This window comes from Mytilus trossulus, chromosome 5 (genome assembly GCF_036588685.1).
Source record: "Mytilus trossulus isolate FHL-02 chromosome 5, PNRI_Mtr1.1.1.hap1, whole genome shotgun sequence".
Classification (NCBI taxonomy): domain Eukaryota; kingdom Metazoa; phylum Mollusca; class Bivalvia; order Mytilida; family Mytilidae; genus Mytilus; species Mytilus trossulus.
In genome coordinates this window covers 67,705,388-67,728,712 of record NC_086377.1, presented here as the reverse complement: position 1 = coordinate 67,728,712, position 23,325 = coordinate 67,705,388, and the positions used below count along the sequence as shown (strand labels likewise).

At 30.8% G+C, this 23,325-nt stretch overlaps 1 protein-coding gene across 1 annotated transcript in view; it reads left to right on the top strand.

The window, feature by feature from the left end:
- Positions 1–4,690: 4,690 nt before the first annotated feature.
- LOC134719107 (atrial natriuretic peptide receptor 1-like) overlaps positions 4,691–23,325 on the top strand; it is a 362,861-nt gene continuing 344,226 nt past the window's right edge. The window contains exon 1 of the mRNA XM_063582071.1: positions 4,691–5,628. Coding sequence (XP_063438141.1) covers positions 4,959–5,628 — 670 coding nt within the window. The 5' untranslated portion in view covers positions 4,691–4,958. The remainder of the gene's footprint in view (positions 5,629–23,325) is intronic.

Sequence of the window (23,325 nt, the reverse complement as noted above, 5' to 3'; positions counted from 1 at the left end):
ATAAACTGTTACACAAATATATCATTTGTCAAAGAGTTATTACAAACGACAAAATGATTATTATGCATAAGTTATCCTTGCAGATTTAGCAGGTGATTGAGGATAATATGGATTAAAACTCATCAAAGATACCAGGATAATAATAAAACAAATTCTTTCTCGCTCCAATGTGTTGTTGCAACGGAAGTTGTTGTTATCAAATGATTAATTACACCGATTTTGAGTGATATTTGATTTTGTCGTATTGTAGGACCTTAAATTGTTAAATACAGAACTAAACCTTTGATTGACAGCTATTTGTGGATCAAATTGATTTAAAAGTAATGCTTCATTATTCAAGCCGGTTTAACACGTGATTTATGGCCGTTTGTTACATTTTATAAATACTTTTACTATTTAAAATGGCATTTCAATCACAACAAAGCGTATTTTAGAGGCTACTAATACATAAATAGTTTTTGAAATTAGTTGATTTGTATGACAACGTGGTATAAATTTCAAATAAAAATGCACGTAGACTTATAGAGAAGAAGTCATTATAGATTCCAGGTTTATAACTTAGACGTGCTTTCACCTACATTCAATTGTGTGTATACACACATCTTTTTAAATATAAAATATTTAACATTAATAACGAATAACCTGCATTTGTATTACATAAAAATCACAAATGTAATGTTTGAATCAGAACAGCTGTAATGTAACGAACTTGAAGCCATTGAAAAAAAATTAAAAAAACATTTGCTGAAAAGAAAGTTGAATGAAAACATTTTTTAATATACTACAACTGATCTCGTTCATATAACAACATCAAAAGGAATTAAACTGCAGTATATCTTTAGTTTGAAATAAAATGTTATAAGTCAGTGATTTCGATCTTTAAAGAGATGACGATTTTATCGGATAATTACACAAGTTATTCAATGTCATAATTCAGATTTATGTAAAAATATTAATCCGCTTTTTTACTAGCTAAATGCAATCGAAACAGCTAAATAAAAATAGTTTATAGTAATTTCTTGTGGCGTTTGAAGTACTATTTTATTATATATATATTATGTAATATAAATGATATAAATTACATGAAGTAGAAATGATTATGATCACCATGTTTGATATCAGGAATAATTAGTACGTCATGTGTGTATGTAGCTTTGATATTAGGAATAATTAGTACGTCAGGTGTGTTGTAGCTCGTATTTAGTATAATATTGGTACAAAAAGTGTCCTTTAAAAAGACGGTGTGCTGAGAGTCTAATATGCAATTTAATATCTCTGTTTATATAGTCTTCATGGGTGACATGTTTTATTTGTCATTAAGTTTATCATATAGTTTATTCTTCACACTTTTATTCAGTTTGGAAGGTTATCGGTCTAGTTTACCAATTGTTCATTCCTATTATTTCTCAATCCTGATTCTTTCATTTAATTTGTATTTTGCTGGAACTTATAAATACGTTCATTAGTATCGCACATGAATATATCACAGGAAAATCGACAAAGATACAACATAGGGGAATGTGATATTTGTATTGGTTGGTTTTGGCTTTAGGTTAGTTGCCAAGTAAACGCAAATACTCAAAGACAGGTTTTTTGTATCTATTGTTTTTATGTTGGCTGTTTTTGTGGTTCGTATCGTTTTGATTTGACGTAACGAAACTGATTTTAACAATGTATGTACAGATCAGGTGAAGAGTTGATCATTCACAAACACCGTGATATTCTGTACATGTATGTGCCTGTCCAAAGTCAGGTGTATTTGATTAAAAGGTTGTCGATGGTTGCTCACTATTTAATCAGTTATAAGTTTAAGACATTAATGTGTTTTTTTATTATTAAATAATGAACCAAAAAATTGTTGTGCTTATTTGCAATTCAAACATTGAAAAATGTATGTGTTCTTGTATGAAGGCAAAACGGATAAGACTTTAGCTGACGACCCTGGTTAAAATTTTAATCCGGATCAGAACGCAAATACGCTTTTATCAAAGTATTCAATAACTGCATTTACCAACTGCAAAAGATGAATAAAGGCAACAGTAGTATACCATTGTTCGAAAGTCATAAATCGATGATAAATCAAAATTTAAGGTCAAGGAACAGTAAATGGACTATGTCGCAGATTTTGCTACAAAATTGCATACAACCTTGGCTTGTTCAACTACAACTGAAAATCGAAAAATAATACATTTATCTCTTTTATTTGCTGAAAAGTTGCAGGTTGATTTTTCTTAATATGGGTGAACATTTGTATACAAAGCACATAAAATCGGCGAAAAACCTTCTCAAATTTGTCTTAAAATCGCCAAATCTCGAATTCTACTCCATAGATTTTTCTTAAAAAACTATATATTGTTGACACATAAATTTCTGTTTTAATGATATAAAATAATCATAGGGTCACCGACTTCGTTTGTTATCTAATAATCAATGTGTTACCTTATTGGTAGTTAAAACTGTCAAAAATCAACGTTTTACGGCCTGCAACGCGATAACGTTACGATTATTTCGACGTTTTGTTGGATTTTTTCACAAAGAACATAACTTTGAATGATGTATACTGTAAAAACGAAGTCGGTGACCCTATCTTTATTTTACATCATTATAACGGAAATTTATGTATCAACAACATATAGTTTTTTAAGAAAAATCTACGGAGTAGAATTAGAGAGTTGGCGATTTTAAGACAAATTTTAGAAGAGTTTTTGTCGATTTTATGTGCTTTCTATACAAATGTTCACCCATTTTGTAAGAATTTATTCAGTAATATTTCAAATGATAATTGAGATAAATGCATTATTATTTCGATTGTCAGTTGAAGTTCATTGAGCCAGAGCTGTATGCCAAATTTTACTGAAATCGAAGACATAGCCCATTTACTGTAACTTGACCTTAAATAGAGAAAATAAATCCGGGTTACAAACTACAACTGAGGGTAACACATCAACTATTAGAGGAAAACAACAGTCAATAAAACAAACGACAATGTTACTCACACAGGAACTAACTATAAGATAACAACTGCCATTTTCCTGTCTTTGTACAGGACATATTTAGAGATAAATGGTAGATGGATCATAGTTTGGTTTTTCTATTTGAAAATATTATTTATGGTTGAGTCAAATAGATACTTCATTTAAATATATATCCTTACTATTAGAAAATAGATCGATTTTTTCAAAAAGTAATTGATGCAAACTAAAACCAAAACTCTAAACTAAAATACAGAATTTCAACAATCAAAGGATATTATTACATAATGTTTCATGTGTTTAATATTTTACGTCAACAGTAAATAGTTTTAAATTGTGATTGTATTTACAATTTAATTAATTAGGTTCAGGTGATTTTACATGACCACAGTTTAGCTATTCGAAGGATTAAAAAAACGGAAAAGTTCAAGTCCTGCACGATTTTTGGTGCATTTGCATAGCTTTAATGAAATAATTCCTATTTGGAACACTAAAATAAATAGAATAATATATAACGGGGATGATGTGAAGAGCTATAAGGGATAAGATAGAATATTTTAGCCAAAACCATATGACTCTAGCTAAATATTTGGAGGCCAGAAAACAGAAAGGTTTATAAGGTTTGTTATAAATCACTGAGCTGATCAATGTATCATGCTTTGCGCGTACATCATCTCACTTTGTTCGTTTATGGATCAATCTAGTATTTGCAAAAGAAATAACGTATGTTAAGAATGGGTAGTAGTAGAATCAAGCCAGTGCAATTTAAACTCATTTTATATTACCACTAGAACATGTTACTAATAAGACGCCAATCTCTTTATGTTGATCATGAATTTGGTTTGGATTTTCTATGATAAATTTATGTTCCTTCTATAATATTGTATAACATGTCCAGGTGTTCATTCCATTGTTGTGTGCATATTCTTGATCTATGGAACTATGGAATCAACCACAAAAAAGGATTTACAAATAATTGACTTTAGAATGACAAACCGTCAGCTGAAATGCAATAACTTAGTACTTGTATATATTCATATCATACAAATTACTAATAGATATTTCTTACTTCTTTTTCAGTGGGTAATTTACCATACAACTGATTACGCCGAGGGCGGAATACATACAAATAATTATTCATAGGACCATATCCCCTTAAAGCACTAGAACTATTCAATATAACTGATTCTCCAATTTACTGGAAGTATATTACTGTTGATATACTCCGAGGAAGAGTTTATGTATTATATATTATATACGTTTGGCTACGTACAGTCATTTACAAATATACAGAAATGAATAGCTTGATTCCTCGTGCGAATGCAGATGTTATGCATGTCATGTTAAGTGAGTTTTTATAAAAGGATTAAGTATTATTTAGTGTGGATATATACGACGCTTTGACAACTTTATGCTAGATTGTACATAGAGGTGAAGGAACCAGATAATATTCGTACCAGTTTTGAATGTCCGGGTCTTACGGGATTACAATGCAATCATGATATATGGAAAGTTATGTTTTTGATTCGGAAAACATAGATATTCTCTAAACTGTGTCAAAGGAATTAATCTATTCCGACATTAAAAAAAAGTTATGTACTGAGATGAAAAAAGGAAATTCTATAAAGGTTAAAACATTGGTCAGACCTAACAAATATATATGTTAGAAATTGTAAGTCGCAAATGCTTGAATTGTCTTCGCTGAAATTCCAAAATTATAAAGTGATAATTTTCAAAGTATCTTTCTAGGAACGATAAAAAGGCTACATATTGTTGGAAATACAAATTCAGATTCGATAATTGCTCATATCTTTTATTCTTAAGAACTAAGGATAAATCTCGTGTTATATGTGTGACAATTACCAAAAGCTTTGAATGTTTTACTGATATATCACGGAAATATTAATAAAGTAAAATATTGAAAATTTACATGCTTTAAAAGTGATAAAGGTGTTAAAATTGTGCATTCAATATTGATGAAAGAATATGAATATCAGGAGTATACTTCCGTTTCTACTGATGCAAGTACTATGTGCATGTGCCAAACAAATAAAGAGTATAACGATAGGTACTATTGTGCCCGAAAATAACAACCGACTGTTTTCAATCAATCGAGTGGAACCGGCCATGGCAATCGCCCTAGAAAAAGTCGTCGGCGAGTTGGGAATAATAACAGACCGAAATATAACCATTCATTTTGCAGATTCAAAATGCAATGTGGCTGACGGTATCAACGAAGCTATAAATTTTTTTGTGAAAAAAGAAGTTGATGTGTTTTTTGGGCCATGTTGTGATTACGCTGCCGCACCTGTTGGTAGGCAAATACACTATTGGAATATTGCTATGGTAACGCCTGGCGCCATGGCCCGTGATTTTGCTGAAAAACAACATATGTTCAATTTAATGACCCGTGTTGGACCTAATATGAATTCCCTTATAAACTTCGTAACTACAATATTTAAGACTTTTAATTGGAATAAAGTGAACCTACTTTACGACCCGGATGGTCAAAGTCACATTGTTAACAAGTATTGTCACATTGCTGTAGATGGTTTACACTATGGGCTCACACTTGAACAACAGCACTACTTCAAGTTTGATAACATCAATATGATATTACAGTCGTTTACAGAAAATATCGGCAAAGAAACAGCAGGTATGTACATATTTGTCATCTAAAGCTCATGTATTGCAGTTGTTTCTGTGAAAGAGGACAAAGTCCGTATCATTTTCGAGGTACCATTGGTAATCAGATATACAAATTAACGTGAGATTCCATATAGTGCATGTGTTCGGTTTATTATTATAATATTCATGCATTGCAGTTGTTCCTGTGAAAGAGGACACAGTCCGTATCTTTTTCGTGGTTCTCTTTGGTAATTAGATATTCAAATTCATATAGTAATTTTTTTCGGTTCAGACAGTCACCCAGTCAATCGATAATATTGATAGGCTGTTAGAGAATATCGGCAAAAAAATGCTTGTATGACGTGATAAAGTCAAAATTAGGTCATCTTTGAAAGAAATATTATTCTATTGTTTTTTATTCAAACGTTTTTCACAAGACAAAGGTTCAAAAATGAAAAAAAAACCATTTAAAATATTTTTTTCAAATAATTTCATTTGCCTTATTCACCAATACGAATTACTAAGTAGATACCTTTTCACCACCACGTTAAAGCAGTTACTTCGAAAACGAAGATATTAAAGATCATTACCTAAATACAATTTTGTATCATTTTAAGAAATAAAACATGTTACCATAAATACCAGTAGCCGTTTGACGTCACAAATTTAAAGGAATAGTTTTTCATATGCTTTTACATCAATCGATGAAACAAAAAATAAGTTCCGGAACTCCATAGGATGATTAGGATTAAAAGAACGAAAAACATCGATAGTTTATTTTTTTGTTATAGTTTTATAGTTGGGCAAAATACCTTACTTGTGCAAAACAGTTGCGATACACAAAATAAACAAACGCTCCAGTCCTAAATTAAAACATTTGATGAATACGAATTCAGTAGCAGTAAACTGCTCATTATCATTTCAGCTTGCCATATTAAGGACCTTCCGAGTGTTTTTGTATTCTCGTCAAATACAAAAGTATTGTCATGAATAGCACGTGCAGTCATACATTTTGTATTTCTTGCAAAATAAGACATAACTTTGAAATGCTTTGTAATTATAACCTGTCAATACAAATAACGGAGTCTAAATTGAAACACTTTGTAATGCAAATTTGTTTTACGCAGCTACTGTACGCAGTGCACTGTTCAAGTTTGTGATATAAATGTGTGTTACGCAGCTCAGTCGTGCAATTTTCACGTGTGTGATATGAATGAGTGCTATACAGCTACACATGATACTGTTCAAGTGTGTAATGTAAATATGAGTTCGTAGCTACGCAGTGCACTGTTCAAATATGTATTGTAAATGTGAGTTACGTAGATACGTAGTACACTGTTCAATGATTGAAATAGTAAACAAGATTGTTTTTGATAAATTACAATATGAGGTTCACCTATTGAAGGTGTAATATATTAATTGTTAGAATGCACATTATGTTACTACATGTATTAAAGAATATCCCTGGTCACTAAATGTCTTATGACTGTAAGAATACATTTTATATTGAATGTTTGGGGGGGAAGACGAAACTAGAAAATATATGACAATAGAAGTTCATTCAAACAGATGTTTACATTCCACTTCAGTGTTTTTGTCGTTCTGTCTTTTTTTTTTTTTTTTTTTTATCTTTTTGCCTTATGTTGTTCTAAGGTGTCATTCCTTTCTTTGTTTTTTATCACTGATACTTTATCATCCATATTTATATTATATGTATAAAGCGAGACATTATAAATATTAGTTGTAATAACTTAAATACATCATATATGATTGCTGGATTGCTGCGATATATTATAATTTTAACTTTTTTATAAGTTTGTAGAATAATTGTAAAAGGGGGTTCACAATTTAGATAGTCTTCAAAATAGACATAGTTTACAAGTATGAATGCATATGTAATTGATGCAGTCTTACATTCTCTACGTTTGGTACCCAGTTAGCCATAAAGGGACATGCTATATAAAGGAAGTATAATAATCAGCGTCAAAAGGTAAATTAAGACAATGAAATTAATATTGCGCTCGAATAAAAAACAAACATAAGATTATATTTAAACACCGGTAAACTACTGTTGCCTTTATGTATAGTCTACATATATACATCATTAAACCATTGTGTCTAGAGACGTGTTTAAGGCATTGCTGCTATCGTACAGTTCAAATCATTTCTTATAAATACTAACTACTGATCAATATTGAAATCTCAGATTGAAATAAACGCATTGACCTAAACGAATGTTCCTAAGAGATTATTCAGTTAAACGGTTGTACAAATTACGACATATTGATACATCTTATGACCAGAAATTAAGTTTTGTTAAGTTGTTTATCCCAAAGGAAAACAACAGACAACGTTCTGTAATGGACCATCATGATTGATAATGGTTTAACACAGTGTCAAGGAAATTGAGAAATCTGATAAATGGGATGTATTGTGATGTGAATGTATCAGGCAGTAATGGTCATCTGGTAATGGTTTTTATGATCATTTGGATTCATTATTTTTCATTTATTTTTCTTCCCATGAGAAAACGTTATCCATTCATACATTGGTACAAAAATAGGTGAAAGTTCATTCAGTAGCAAATAGGTTATTGTCTTTTCATGTCGATAGAAAAAATTATAAATTCAACAAACGAATTTAAGAACATTTTTCTGAAAGCATTTTTAAGGCTTCTTTTTGTACAGTTTCGCAATTTAACCGGTATAAATAAAAAAAAATACACGCTGTGCATTATTGGGAATAATATTGCGGTATTACGAGGTATTAAATAGTTTTTGCTACACCATTATTTTTTTCTTTGCTCTCTTCTTTTCACAATGTATGATTATTTTTTTTCTTGGTTTTTTTATCAAGTTGCATCAACGGTATAGAAAGTAGTAAAAGTGGTTATGGTTTTACAATTTTCATATACTGATTTCGCTTTTCTTTCCTAATTTTCTATATCAGAACAACAGCAACATGTTCCTATTTACAGTACACGGGGAGGGTCTATATTAAGTAAAATCGTATAATTAAAAAAACAAAAATGAGGTTGTTCAATTTGAAGTATGCCTTTTTTGCCTCGTTTTTTTTTTTTTTACATTTGATTGTTTTTATATTGATCAACATGATAACACAATGCTGACTGCTGTTCCCCTATTTTTTACATTTTTAACTATTGTGTCTGTTTGTTATTTTCACGCATCGTTGTCAATATAATGGAATTGATGGAACTGTCACACAGTTGTGAGGTTTAGCTAGCTATAAAAGCAGGTTCAATCCATAATGTTCTATATCAGAAAATACCTGTACCAAGTCAAGAATATGACAGTTTTTATCTATTAGTTTTGATGCGTTTGATTTTGCCATTTGATGAAGGACTTTCTTTTTTTGAGTTTTTAATTAAGTATTATTGTGATTTAACTTTTTAAAATTGATAGAATCTTTACCATTCGATAGATGTGTTTGAGCGTTTGATTCTGTCATTTTATATAAGACTTTCCGTTTTGAATTTCGGTATTTTTGTTATTTTACTCTTCAACATTTTTGTCAAATTTCAGCTTACGTCATGTTTTTTTTTTTCTTTCTTTCTAAACTGATATAAATGATGAGACGCAGGGCTTTGTATCAACTTTCAGAGTAGTGAAAACTATTAGATTATACATGGAAACTCCCTTTTAATACAAAGACAACTAAACAATAAAGTTTTAAGACAAAATAGAGAATATAACTTTTATTGTGTTCTTTTAGAAAATAGTAGTCATTATGTGTCACTTGAATCGTTTTCAAGTTTTACAAAATAGGTTAAATTCATAAAGTTTCCTTCATAAAAGTTGCATTATAGGTTTTACCTCCCAATCAATGGCCATATAAAATATTCAAACAAAAAGTATAAAAAGCACTTAAACTAAAGATCAATCCAAGATGACAAAAGACACATAATATATCTAAAGGATGTTTCAACTCTGTTTCAAAATTACATACTTTTTTAAATATTGTTATGAATTGATAGTGTTTAAATAAAGGAACTAGATATATAAGTAAAACAAAATGAAGGGTAAATGTGCTTGTTTTCGAAATATAAGCCATTTAAAATTTGGCGGGAAATAATTATCTCCTAGTTTTTAATACATTTAACATTGGCACCTTTTTTCTGTCAAAAACTACGAAAAAATGAAAAGGATTTTATAGATTTTTTAAAAGATAACTTTTAAAACTTTGAGTAATAAAATTCTGAAAAGAAAAATAGGGATAAGCAGGTGAAATTTTTTAATAGCACTACATGGATAAAACTAGTGGATTCCGAATATCTGGAAAAAGAAAAAAAAATCAAGAGCGAATTTTCTTAAAGGTTTTTGTAGCTTAAATCTACATTAATGGATTACAATTTTTTTTATATGTATTCTAGTTAATTGACTGAAGTTCTAAGCCTTTCACAAAACATATTTTGTTTTATGTTATATTTTTAAAACTATTTCTTCCCGTCAGATGTTTACGTTATAACATGTTATAATAATTGGTAATAATGCCATATTACGAGGTTTGTAAATATTTTTCTTTACACAATTATTTCGTTTGCTCTTTTCCTTCCACAATGTAATCTTTATCAATAGAGAATTAACTTAAAAAGTGTAGTGCACACTTTAAGATAACAAGCTTTACGGTTTATTCAGTGTGCACCACAATTTTTTTATGTTATTTCTTGATAGACAGAAAAATAAAATTACAGTCACTCCTTAAATGAAACTTTTGATGAAGACTAACGTCTTATGCAATAACATTCCATGTAATATATTTAAGCCCCTATTGTGATAATGATTTTGATAAATATGTCTTAACCACATAAAATATGCCTTAACCACATAAATTTGTGCCATTAACGGATTAATAAAATAAACTTCTAATGAAATATTAATATTTCATACAAAATTTGCACATGTCATTTTAATGTAGACGTTTAATATGAAAAATTGACAAATAATTATGGGCTGGCATTAATTTATACTCAAATACAAATATTGCAACGTTGTAACCAAATTGCCTCACGCTGTATAAATTAGAAATTAAATTGTGTGACACAAAATGCACAATAGCCAAAATATGGTAAACGCCTTATGTATACCACAAAAATTGTGAATGAAAGACTTACCTCAAATGATCTCAAACGTGTTGCTTTATAATGTGTCAATGTCACAATAATAAAAAACAACAAATAAACAAACACAAAATTTATTAGAAGCTGACCTCTTTTAAATATTTGATATAAAACACAAAATAAAATTAACAGATCAATATATAAAAGAGCCACCCTAAAAAGATATGAAAGACTGTAAAACACCCATTAAAATACATTTATATTACATATATATAACATATATCAATATATCTTGGCATCAAATATGGTATAAAAAAAATACAAAACAAATAAGACAAAGATCAAGATTCGTTACTGAGAGCCAGGGGGTTGTGTTAATAAAGGTACGTGTCACAATACAAAACCAAATGACCAACTTGGTACAATAAGGTCAACTATAATGGGAAAGAATCCCACCAAGTAGACGAACTTTTTGTAATACGTAAATACTGAAGTTGACATCATGATATTGTAAAATTCCCAGAAAAAGGTCCAAAGCTTTCGTAAACATTGTGTCACATCAATCAGCTGGAGATATATAATGACGAGGGGATTTGGCACTATATAATCTCACCAAAAAACTGAAAGCTTTATGTAAAACGGTCTCTGAATATAGATGTATATTTGGACGGGCTGATGCAGTCCACGAAACGACGCAAATAGGACAAACACCCTGTCAATGCGTCAGAGTCATACACGTCACAGTCTAATGCGTCAGAGTCATATACGTCACAGTCTCTTAAGATTCAAATATAATGTTTTGCTTTGAAAATTTATACTACTATTAGTTGATCAGTCCATAACATAGCCATTGGTCTGTTATATTTATATATATATATAAGTTGAATTGACTTACTTATACATGTAAGTAAAGATAAGAAGTCGTTTTGGAAATTATCCGGTGTAAATTAATTCAAATGAAATTTGGTGGCCATACCTCATAAGAACTTTATCAATTCGAAAGTATCATTTTTCTTTTACCAATACAGTTGTTACATATTGACGATTATTGAATGACTTGATTAAATCTGTTTCTTTGATCTTCAATTAACAATTATGATTATGGAGCATTAAAAATACATATTAACTGATTGAATTAGATGATAAAATTCTTTGATTTTTTGTTATTGGTATTGACATAATCCGAATATTATACAGCACATTGCTTACATACTGTGCATGCTTGTTAAATGTAGGAGTAGTATAAGAGGTAAATCGGAAAATAACAGCCACAGCGATTCATTAGTGAACATTTCCAGTCGGTCAGAATAATAATAATAAATTGCGTGTAACTTTTTGTTCTAATAATTTATAGTATTTATTCAGTAAGGTTATCGTGACTTTCACAGATAGTGCATATTTTTATCTAGATATGTGATATTTTGTTTTAAACTGTTCTTCTATGTATTTCACCATGTCACTGTTGTCACTGCAGCTGTGTTAGAGTACATTTCTCTTTTGAACTTTTGAGAACACCCATTTCAATATGAGCTCCCATGGGAAAATTTAAAGATTCCTTAGGAACATTAACTTCCCAACCGAATAATAATTGTTTTTTAGTTGTCTCATCGGTAAACAAACAAAATTTAAAAAGTGTTTAACTCAAGTTTGAAAATAAATTTTGGTAAGGACTATCATTGTTTATTACTTCTAACTTATGGTTGCCAAAATCGTGCAAAAATGTAATTTTAGTCATATTTGTCATATAATCTATTCATGCTGTTAAGAAATACAAAATGTACCTGATATTGGTATGAAAACATCATAATACACAATCGAAGCTGGTATACTAAGAATTTTAGGAAAGGTTGATAGAATTTTTGAAAATGATACATGTTGGTTCATATGTATCGTACTTTAAAATGAAACCATTGACATAATATAAGTGGTTAACGTTTGCTGGTTCATAACGTTGTTAAGCAATCAAAACGTTTATATATATATATTTATTTAGAAACTACCCCTTTACAACGGGGGCACTTGCGAACGGGGTTTCCACAAATGCGTGTAACAACATATGCAATGAATATATATAGACAAGTAAAAATATTCATAAAACATTTTCAGACTTAAAATTGGTACATTGTTAAATAAGACGTCATCTTTACATAAGAAAAATAAACACTATGTACAGCATAAAAATATGAACTAAAAAAAAGGAACGTAAAAAATAACATTTAAACTTTAGGTTCCAAAACCAATTGTCTCTTAGAGTACATTTCACTGAACATCTTTTTACTTAAACTGTCCAGTGTTTTACTAATATAGGGATCAACCTGATAAAAGCAATCACCAACCAGTATAGGACGATAACTCTGTGAAGCAGAGGCCCGGGAAAGTAAATCTTAGATATTCATTTATATCAGTTATGTATTTATAACGGATTGAGGAAAAGCCAGAACACTCTAATAGTAAATAATCAATGGACTCTTCATAATTAAATAAAGACAGTTGGCAAGTGGGACTCTCGTTTATATTCATCCTATACAAGACTTTGTTTACAGGTAAACAATTTGTTCGTATTAAAAATTTGAGTCTTGCAGACTTGAAGTCCAGCAAGTTCGTCATATATGTTAGCCTACCTTGTGCAAAATTGTGCTTTTATCATTTATTTCTTGATATTGCCTTCTCCGGACAAACCTTCCAAGAAACTATATTAGAGTTGACATTCTAGTTATAAAAGTGATCTAGACCAACCATATTGAATAAATTGATCATATAGTGTTGATAGTCACATCCCCTTTGACGCTTTAAATACTTGAGCTCTTCAAATACAATTCGGCATAATTTACTAGAGTCAAGGCCTTGAATCCTAGCAGAATAAGACGTTTCAACGATGTATATTCATAACGCAGAATACTTCAGAATCTGAAAAAGCAAATTTCTTCGATTCAAACTTTAAAACAGAGAGAAAAAATAGGGTTGAGGAAACAAGTTGATTATACTTTTCCGCAATTGTTGCTTGTTTATCAATGATTCAAATGTCTAATAGTTTTGTTAAAACACCTGTAATTGTTCATTTAAATAATCACAAATAGGAAATGCAACCAATTTAATACAAATATAATTTCTTATAAAAGAGAAATGATGAAATCATAGCATGTACCCGCCATAATGAATCTTTTTAATAATGATGGATAATAACAACAGGAAAACTATTATCAACTATTAACTTAGGACAAGCATCTAATGTTTCCTTGAAACACCAATCGTCTCCTATTTACACTTTGTAGATATTAAGAAACTATTATTGACATTTGTTTGAAATTTGATTTGACAGACAATATATGATATGGAGAATTATTTTAAGCAGGAAGTGAAATATTTATAATGTTACCATCATGCAGAGATGTAAAGTTCTGGGGGAGTTAAAAGGGAAGGGAATGTCACGTATACTAGAATGTTAACATCATGCAGAGGTGTAGAGTTCTGGGGAAGTTAAAAGGAAGGGAATGTCACGTATACTAGAATGTTAACATCATGCAGAGGTGTAGAGTTTTGGGGAAGTTAAAAGGAAGGGAATGAATGTCACGTATACTAGAATGTTAACATCATGCAGAGGTTTAGAGTTCTGGTGAAGTTAAAAGGAAGGGAATGTCACGTATACTAGAATGTTAACATCATGCAGAGGTGTAGAGTTCTGGGGAAGTTAAAAGGAAGGGAATGTCACGTATACTAGGATGTTAACATCATGCAGAGGTGTAGAGTTTTGGGAGAGTTAAAGGAAGGGAATGTCACGTATACTAGAATGTTAATATCATGCAGAGATGTAGAGTTCTGGGGAAGTTAAATGGAAGGGAATGTCACGTATACTAGAATGTTAACATCATGCAGAGATGTAGAGTTCTGGGGGAGTTAAAAGGAAGGTAATGTCACGTATATTAGAATGGTAACATCATGCAGAGATGTCGAGTTCTGGGGAAGTTAAAAGGAAGGGAATGTCACGTATACTAAGATGTTAACATCATGCAGAGGTGTAGAGTTCTGGTGAAGTTAAAAGGAAGGGAATGTCACGTATACTAGGATGTTAACATCATGCAGAGGTGTAGAGTTTTGGGGGAGTTAAAAGGAAGAGAATGTCACGTGTACTCGAATGTTAACATCAAGCAGAGATGTAGAGTTCTGGGGGAGTTAAAGGGAATGAATGTCACGTGTACTCGAATGTTAACATCAAGCAGAGATGTAGAGTTCTGGGGCAGTTAAAGGGAAGGGAATGTCACGTTCAGTATTGACATGTTATATCTGTAGAAATGTCCCTCAATTCTAATGTTTATGGACTGTTGGTGTCTAATACAGAACAGTCAACTAAACAATAAGGAATACAAGACCTTATACAGAACAGTCAACTAAACAATAAGGAATACATGAACTTTTCGAAGATTGAAATTGAATAATTTGCGACCAATAAAAGGGGACTTAGAAAACAATAAAACTTTGTTCATCTATAATTGGATATTGTAATGTCAATTATGTGTATTCTGCTTGATAAATGGCATATTAACTTCGGTGCACTCGTTACGTGCCTATGGATAACAACTTTCATGTACGCTCCAATACAAATTAACAAATACAATATCTTCGAATTTCTTTTATTCTGCACGTACAGATATTCTTGTAAAGATTACATTTTACCTTTTTTTACAGTTTGCTCTTTATTTGTACTTTAATTAACTTGGATTTAGGGGGAGCTAACATGTTTGACCCCGCAACATTCTGTACTGTTTTTGCTGGTCTCAAGCCAGGATCTTATAATTTGGTAGTTGACGTTTGTCGCTGTGTTACATATTCATTTTTCGTTCATTAATTTGTACATGATACATTAGGCCGCTAGTTTTCCAGCTTGAACTTCATTTGTCTTTCCGAGCACCTTTATAGGTGAATATGCGGTATGGTCTGTGAACGCCATGCAGTGACCTTAAGTTATAAATTTCGTTGCCATTTGGTATCATGTGGAGAGCTGTCTTATTGACAATTATACCACATCTCCTTTTTTATGATAACTAATCCGGATATAGCTTTCCGTCAAAGAACTTAAAGAAACCACTCATAAATGATAGTAAATCTTTATGGAGACAAAGTTAACTAAATCGACTGAGATAATTTGCATGATTCCTTTTGTTTTTTTAGAAACCACATCGTGTGCAATATTGCAGTAATTATTCTCATATTGCTTTTCGATGGACAATTTCCGATACCATATGTGCGTTTATTATATGGTAATAACCTATCCAGCATGAAAACATCTAACTAACTTAGATTAATTGTTCACAGTCCTACAAATCGTGGAATAATTTCCTAAATGACTGTTTTTATATTCCAATATCTTAGACTGGTTCCCTTTTCATTACTTCCATAAAAATAAAAATGTATATCGGCATTCATAAACTCTTACAAGTCATTTTATTTTTAAAGTTTTAAATTTATAAGTTAAGCCACCATGTACTGTGAAAGTACTTTAATTCGTGGGTATCAATTTTCGTGGTTTGAGTAATATTTACATGTTCGTGGGTTTTTAAATTCGTGGATTTTAGTTTTCTTTAAAAAAAATTAAAAAAATTAAAGCCTTTAGATACAAAGTTTGCAAATAATGATAAATCTTTATTGAAGGAAATAATTGCAGAGTAAACATTGACCCGTGTAAATCGTAGTGACAACACTAATTAACCCAGGATAAAGTGATCAACAGATTAAAGACCATGGAAGGTGATAATTAGGCCATACACATGTCACCTAAAGGAAAAAGTAACATAAACGCTATAAACGTATTTTGAATTGTCAAATAATTCTTATCAAAATTGAGCCCAGCATGAAATTATTATTTCCCATGTGTACGAGAGGGGGGTATAAAATGAACACTTTATCATACTGGCATATCAATACCGGAAATCTGACTCAAATCGATCAAAAATATTTTTTATGAGAATTAAAAGATCAAAAGTTGTACAGTTTATGTTGTTAAAGATAAAATTGTATAATCTTGCATGCAGGTGTAGTTCTGTGACTGCTGTTGAAGTATTCTCAGATTTGGCGATATTCAAAACATGCTCTTGATCATATCAGTAGTCAAACATACATGATCATACATGGGATCATTCCATGTCTTGATTTGGACAATGGTTGTTTTATTTCGTTGAACACTTAAATTCGTGGATAAAATCATCCACGAAAACCACGAAAATTGGTTCCCCACGAATAAAAGTACTTTCACAGTATACCATATACATGTATGTGTATTTGTTGTTATATTACTTTATATACGTCTATTGTTTACATGTGTGTAATAGTAGATTAATTATGTTTTATTTATAGTGTTAACAAAATTAACATTGTATGTAGAGAGCCTTATTGACAATTGGTTTAATCCAAATGAGTTACTCTCTTTAAGGATGTTTACTCCTCTATTTTTTGAATTTTTGCTAGATTTTCAGAATCCTCTGGTTTTATCCATGAATTACCATTAAAAAAAATTGACCACTAACCCCTATTTTTCTTTTCATAATTTTATTACATAAAATTCAAAAAGCCATATTTCAAAATCTTATGAAATCCTTGTTATTTTTTCTTAGTTTTGAAACATGACTACTACAAACAAAACCATTTGCGTCATGTGTATCAAAATTATCAAGGTTTGTGCCTCAATTTTCCGTATCATTTTGCCTGTGATATTTGAATATTTATTTTCCTTTTTGTCACGTTTGAAGTGTTACATGAGTACATGTACTTAAAGATGGCAAATGTTATTTGTTTAAATACAGACAGAATTCACCATCAACGTGACTTTCAGACACAATATACGTTTAACACACCATTGAGGTTTTTTTTTCGAAAACGTGAGGTTACAATAAAAAAAATATTTTCCTATCATATAATTCTTATTAATCGGAACAAATGCTTGATTTATGTATATAATTCTAACAATCAATTGGGAAAGCAAAACTTCTCTTGATGTTTCAGTAGCAAAAAGTCAGAAATAACAGTTTATGTCTCTTTAAAGTAATAAAATAGCAATAAAAATTGAATCTTGTATTTCAGACAACAATCCCTGTAGTACAGTATAAATGACAAGGTTTGACGACAGTTATCAAACGGCAGTGCTACTTTCATGTATAATACGTTTTATATCAATATTTGTATATCTGTTCTGATTGCAAATTCCCTGTACAATTATACAGTAATGAAACTATTATATCTTCCGCTAACGTATACTTTCCACGAGATTCTCGCGAGATTACTTGTTAAACACGCTGTAAACACAGCGTTTCTATTTAATAAGTTAACACAGGAATAATAAAGAATTGGTCTGTCTGCAGTCTTCCTATTAAGAAACAAATCACAGTTTCATCACTGGCTTGACTGAATTCATCGCCAATGTCAAGGGACTGTACTTAAAAGTTCAGTATACAACGTCTAGAAATACCATTGAAAGTTAATTATCTGGATAAAAATCAAAACAACTTGTCAATTGAATTCACTGAGAAATTATTGCGTTCATTGTTGTTATTATTGTTGAACAATAGGCAAACATACGAGATTGAATATTGTGATTACAGGGCATACTGCATACAAATAGTCTTAAAGAAATGTACTTTTGTTGAGATTTGGTAAATCGAACTAATACTTTGTTTTTTACTCGGGCTCGCTGTTTATGTATTACGAAGCTATTTATAGTGCTAGCCAACTGAAGTACAAAATGCCGAACATAAAATATAATATATTCATAAAAAATACTTTACAAAAGATTGTTCTTCTAATCATACAAGACATTCAGCCAATTAAAAGTCATATTGTCGATTTCGCTCCGCTGATAATTACTTTTAGAATGCGGGTTTGTCGAAAGCTCAGGCTAAACTAAGTAATTCAAAATTGATTCGTTGATCTACGCTAGCTTCAAAATTGTTGAAACCTAAATAACATATAACGCCTTCCTGAAAATCTTTCCAATTATTACTACATTTAATAAGAAACCACACTTGTTAGATGAAATCGCACGCCGCACAGTTCTCAGAAAAATACTTTTATTGTTTATAGATAATTTATGTTTCCTGAAAAGAGAGTCTTGAGGAATAAAAATCAAAATATGCATTTTTCTCACCAACGTTATGAAATCGCTTGCTCAAATAATCATGTTTATCAAGAATTCAGAAATGAAAACCCTTTAAAATGAAGGTCAACGATACAAGTTAAACGCAACCAATAACATTTTGATTAAACATACGGTTTTTGTTTGGTCAGCGACTTTCAAAGAACAAATGGTCAACGCTTAGTTTTTCTGCTTAAGCAAGTTGGCCCGAGATCACAGTTATTTCGTAGTGCATTTCTTTTAGACAATAAATTCAAATTAAAAAAATCGCACCTGCTCTTTCTCAAAAATATTTTTACAGTGTAGTGTACTACCAGTGAGACAAATAATATCAAAATTATAGAAACTTACTAAAAGGACATTCAAACTCATAAGACGGAAATAAACTCCTTCATTCCAACCAATCACTGTGATATAGTCTGTCGTCCATGGCATCATTTCTATAGTGAATTGTGATTAAAATATGAATGAATGAATGAATGAATGTATGAATGAATGATTGAATGATTTAATACACATTGCAAGAAGCATATACATGCTATGGCAAACGAAAATATATACAATATATGACAAACAAAAGACAGCAGAGAACAGTAGTTACAGAGAATACAATAATATTATGAATAAGTTAGATATCTTTTCGTAGAACACACTGACCGAGGGTTGTCAGGATTGATCAAATGAAACACCGATCGTAGGGAGGTCTTTCTTTGGGCAATCCTGACACCCCGAGATGTGTTCTACGACAAGAAAAACCTTAAAATATGCATAATCTGACTTACATACCGTCAAAAAATATATGTATTAAGGATTTGCAAAATTTACCATCCTATTTTACCGACCAAACTAAAGTGGGATATTCCTTTTTAAAGCGTTCAGGGTTAAAAACGCACTACGGCTCATTTAAAAAGTGAAATAATAAAACTCACTACTTAATCCAGATATTAACCTTATAAATATAAATTAGTATACATAATACAAATCGTACTGTAACTGCACGAAGGACATGTAAGACACAAATGAATTGTTAACATCCGATAAAGGTGTATGAAAACTAAAAAGACATTTGTAAGTAAATTATTTTACCATCTTTGTTTATGGAAGGGGGTGATGTGCTATGTTTTTTCTATTTGTAATGATATTTCTCAACAATTCTAATTAAATCGAATGTTATATTCAGAATAATTTTCGTGTGAATAGCAATACATCTTTTAAACAGATAATCAGGATATAATCATATACCCTCCCCCAACCCCACCCGACCCCATTGTGCGGCACGTGAATGATTTTCAATAGAATATACGAATGTTTTATTAGTTGATCATTTGATAGAGTAAAAGGTATAAATAAATGTAAAAGAGTTAAACACTGACACGAAGGGAGATGAAATATAGATACATGTAACACGAAAAAGAATATCAATACATGTATGATTTTCAATTCAATCTGTATGGTCCAGAACATGCATGAAATATTTGCTACTGGACGTTAAACAACCAACAATCAATCAACCAATTCAGTGTGAATCAATAAGATTTTCAAAATGTTATGAGAAAGTTTTACATTAAAATGGCATCTTAATATGAAAATGTCTCTGTATTGTAGCGATACATTACCATAACTTCACATGAATTGTATCTTAAATAAAAATACGGGTAATGACGATTTTTTTTTCACTTATTATAGATTGAAATTTAATAAATAAATTCCCGAATCGGAAACAAAAAATTATTAGACGAATATAATTTGCAGTAAATTAAAGTTTGCATTTTTACGAAGGAAAAGAATGATCTCAATCATGAGTTGACATTATTTTATGCTTTGGAGCATTTTTCATGCATTGAAACATGGTATCGTCCGGGTTGATGCTTCGAAAGAAAGACTAATCGTTCTGAAAGAAAATTTTAAACTCGATTTAAGTATATAAAAATAGGTTATTGCTTTTGTGATGACTCTAATTATGTTTATTAAATCAATACCGTTATTCAATGTGTAAGGCGCGATAACTCAACTGTTCTCCAATGCAAGTTGAATAACATGAAGAGTTAGGTTTCTTTGGTCCGTCGTCGTCTTAGAGAACATATAGGGAGCGAATAATACATTCTTAGTAGATAGTCAAAACGAAAAATATAAAAAAAAAAATTTGTCCCTTAATTTAAAAAAAACAATGCTAATGGTATATTCCTTATTTGAATTTCATTATTACTTAAAGGACAATACATATATATATTCTAACATGAGTAATTCATAGTATAATATACATGACGCGTCTAACATGTAATACCATGTAAAACTAAAACTGTATTCTAATTTATAAATCTGTTTAATGAGATTCGAAGAGATATTAAACTCAAATCTTTCTCATTCTGAAAACTGTTGATCCTGGTAAAGCCATCAAATTTAAACCAAGTATAAACAACAAGGGTCTTTTATAGAATATTGTCTTTTGAACTGTGAAGAACAAAAAATCAAATATTAACCCAAATAAATAGTAATTTTGTTTTTGTTTCTGATTATTTTTTGTTATAAGTTATTTAGTATCCATTAAAATTTCTAATGTTTTTAAAAAAAAGTGTATTCTTGTATTATTTTAATTTTAGTTTCTTGTGTACAATTAGGAAATTAGTATGGCTTTCATTATCACTGAACTAGTATATGTTTGATAAGGGGCCAACTGAAGGACGCCTCCGGGTGCGGGAATTTCTCGCTACATTGGTTGGAGATACATATGGTTTCATAAGTGTTTCTGACCTGGATTCGTGTGGTTGGAGATACATATGGTTTCATAAGTGTTTCTGACCTGGATTCGTATGGTTGGAGATACATATGGTTTCATAAGTGTTTCTGACCTGGATTCGTGTGGTTGGAGATACATATGGTTTCATAAGTGTTTCTGACCTGGATTAGTTTGGTTGGAGATACATATGGTTTCATAAGTGTTTCTGACCTGGATTCGTTTGGTTGGAGATACATATGGTTTCATAAGTGTTTCTGACCTGGATTCGTGTGGTTGGAGATACATATGGTTTCATAAGTGTTTCTGACCTGGATTAGTTTGGTTGGAGATACATATGGTTTCATAAGTGTTTCTGACCTGGATTCGTTTGGTTGGAGATACATATGGTTTCATAAGTGTTTCTGACCTGGATTCGTGTGGTTGGAGATACATATGGTTTCATAAGTGTTTCTGACCTGGATTCGTGTGGTTGGAGATACATATGGTTTCATAAGTGTTTCTGACCTGGATTCGTGTGATTGGAGATACATATGGTTTCATAAGTGTTTCTGACCTGGATTCGTGTGGTTGGAGATACATATGGTTTCATAAGTGTTTCTGACCTGGATTAGTTTGGTTGAAGATACATATGATTTCATAAGTGTTTCTGACCTGGATTCGTATGGTTGGAGATACATATGGTTTCATAAGTATTTCTGACCTGGATTACATGTAGTTTTTTCTTAAAGATCCAATGAGAATAGAACATCGGCAACTTTTCTGATTCCTCTATTGTATAAACTATAATATAAGTTAGAGTTATTTCCCCTACAGCAGAACAGTTATAAAGTATATATAAGCCACGTATTAATGGGCATGTTTTCATACTTGCCCTGTAATATCTCCAAGGCATGGTACGAGGCAATGTCAACGGACATTACACCCTCCGAGGTAATTAATACTGACGAAGAACAAATAACAGGGCCATCTTCAAAATACCCACTACTTAACACTGTCATATGAAACTTCAAATTAAAAAAAATGATGCAAATGTTTTTATAACTAAATGGATAGTTTTCATTATAAAACTTATGTACACATACTTTTTTATGAAGAAAATTCTTTAAATTGTCCACAGAAAAGCAATTTGCCGACATATTTTCCCGTGTGCAAGAGACCTTAGTATGACCCTTCTCGTAAAAGTCCGGTGATCGCAATACGCATGGATCTGTCATTGAAATAAACTACTATCTGATTGTACATGGTATACACGTGCTCACTATCCATGCTTCTTTGTTGATTGTTTACTATCAGGTCACAATCGGTAAACTACGGTTTCAAAATACGACAATTGATTAGCTGCCATATTTTCACTTGATAACTGACAGAGAGAAAATAAAAAAATGACGATTATCCGATATGTTGGGGTAAAAAATGAAAAAATCGTGCATAGTAGACAAAGTTTATGATATATTTATGCATTGGTTCAATAATTGAATAAACATTTTTTTTCACCAGTCACTCGTTTCATATCACTTGAAGTAAACCGTCAATATGTACTTTTAACCAAGCCAATTCAGTTTTTTAGTGTGTGAATAAATTGTTTATAATATCATAATTATACCCAATACAAATTTGATTATAGAATGAAACTTTTAAATTGATGCGATGGAATCATATGTAAATGTAATTACAGCTAAATTCATTGTTGACAGATTCAAAGCAAGTTTTGTCATACAACATACAACATACAACTTGCAAGATTTTATTCTGGATTTCTAAATTAAAATTTGATAAACTGAAAGACATTATT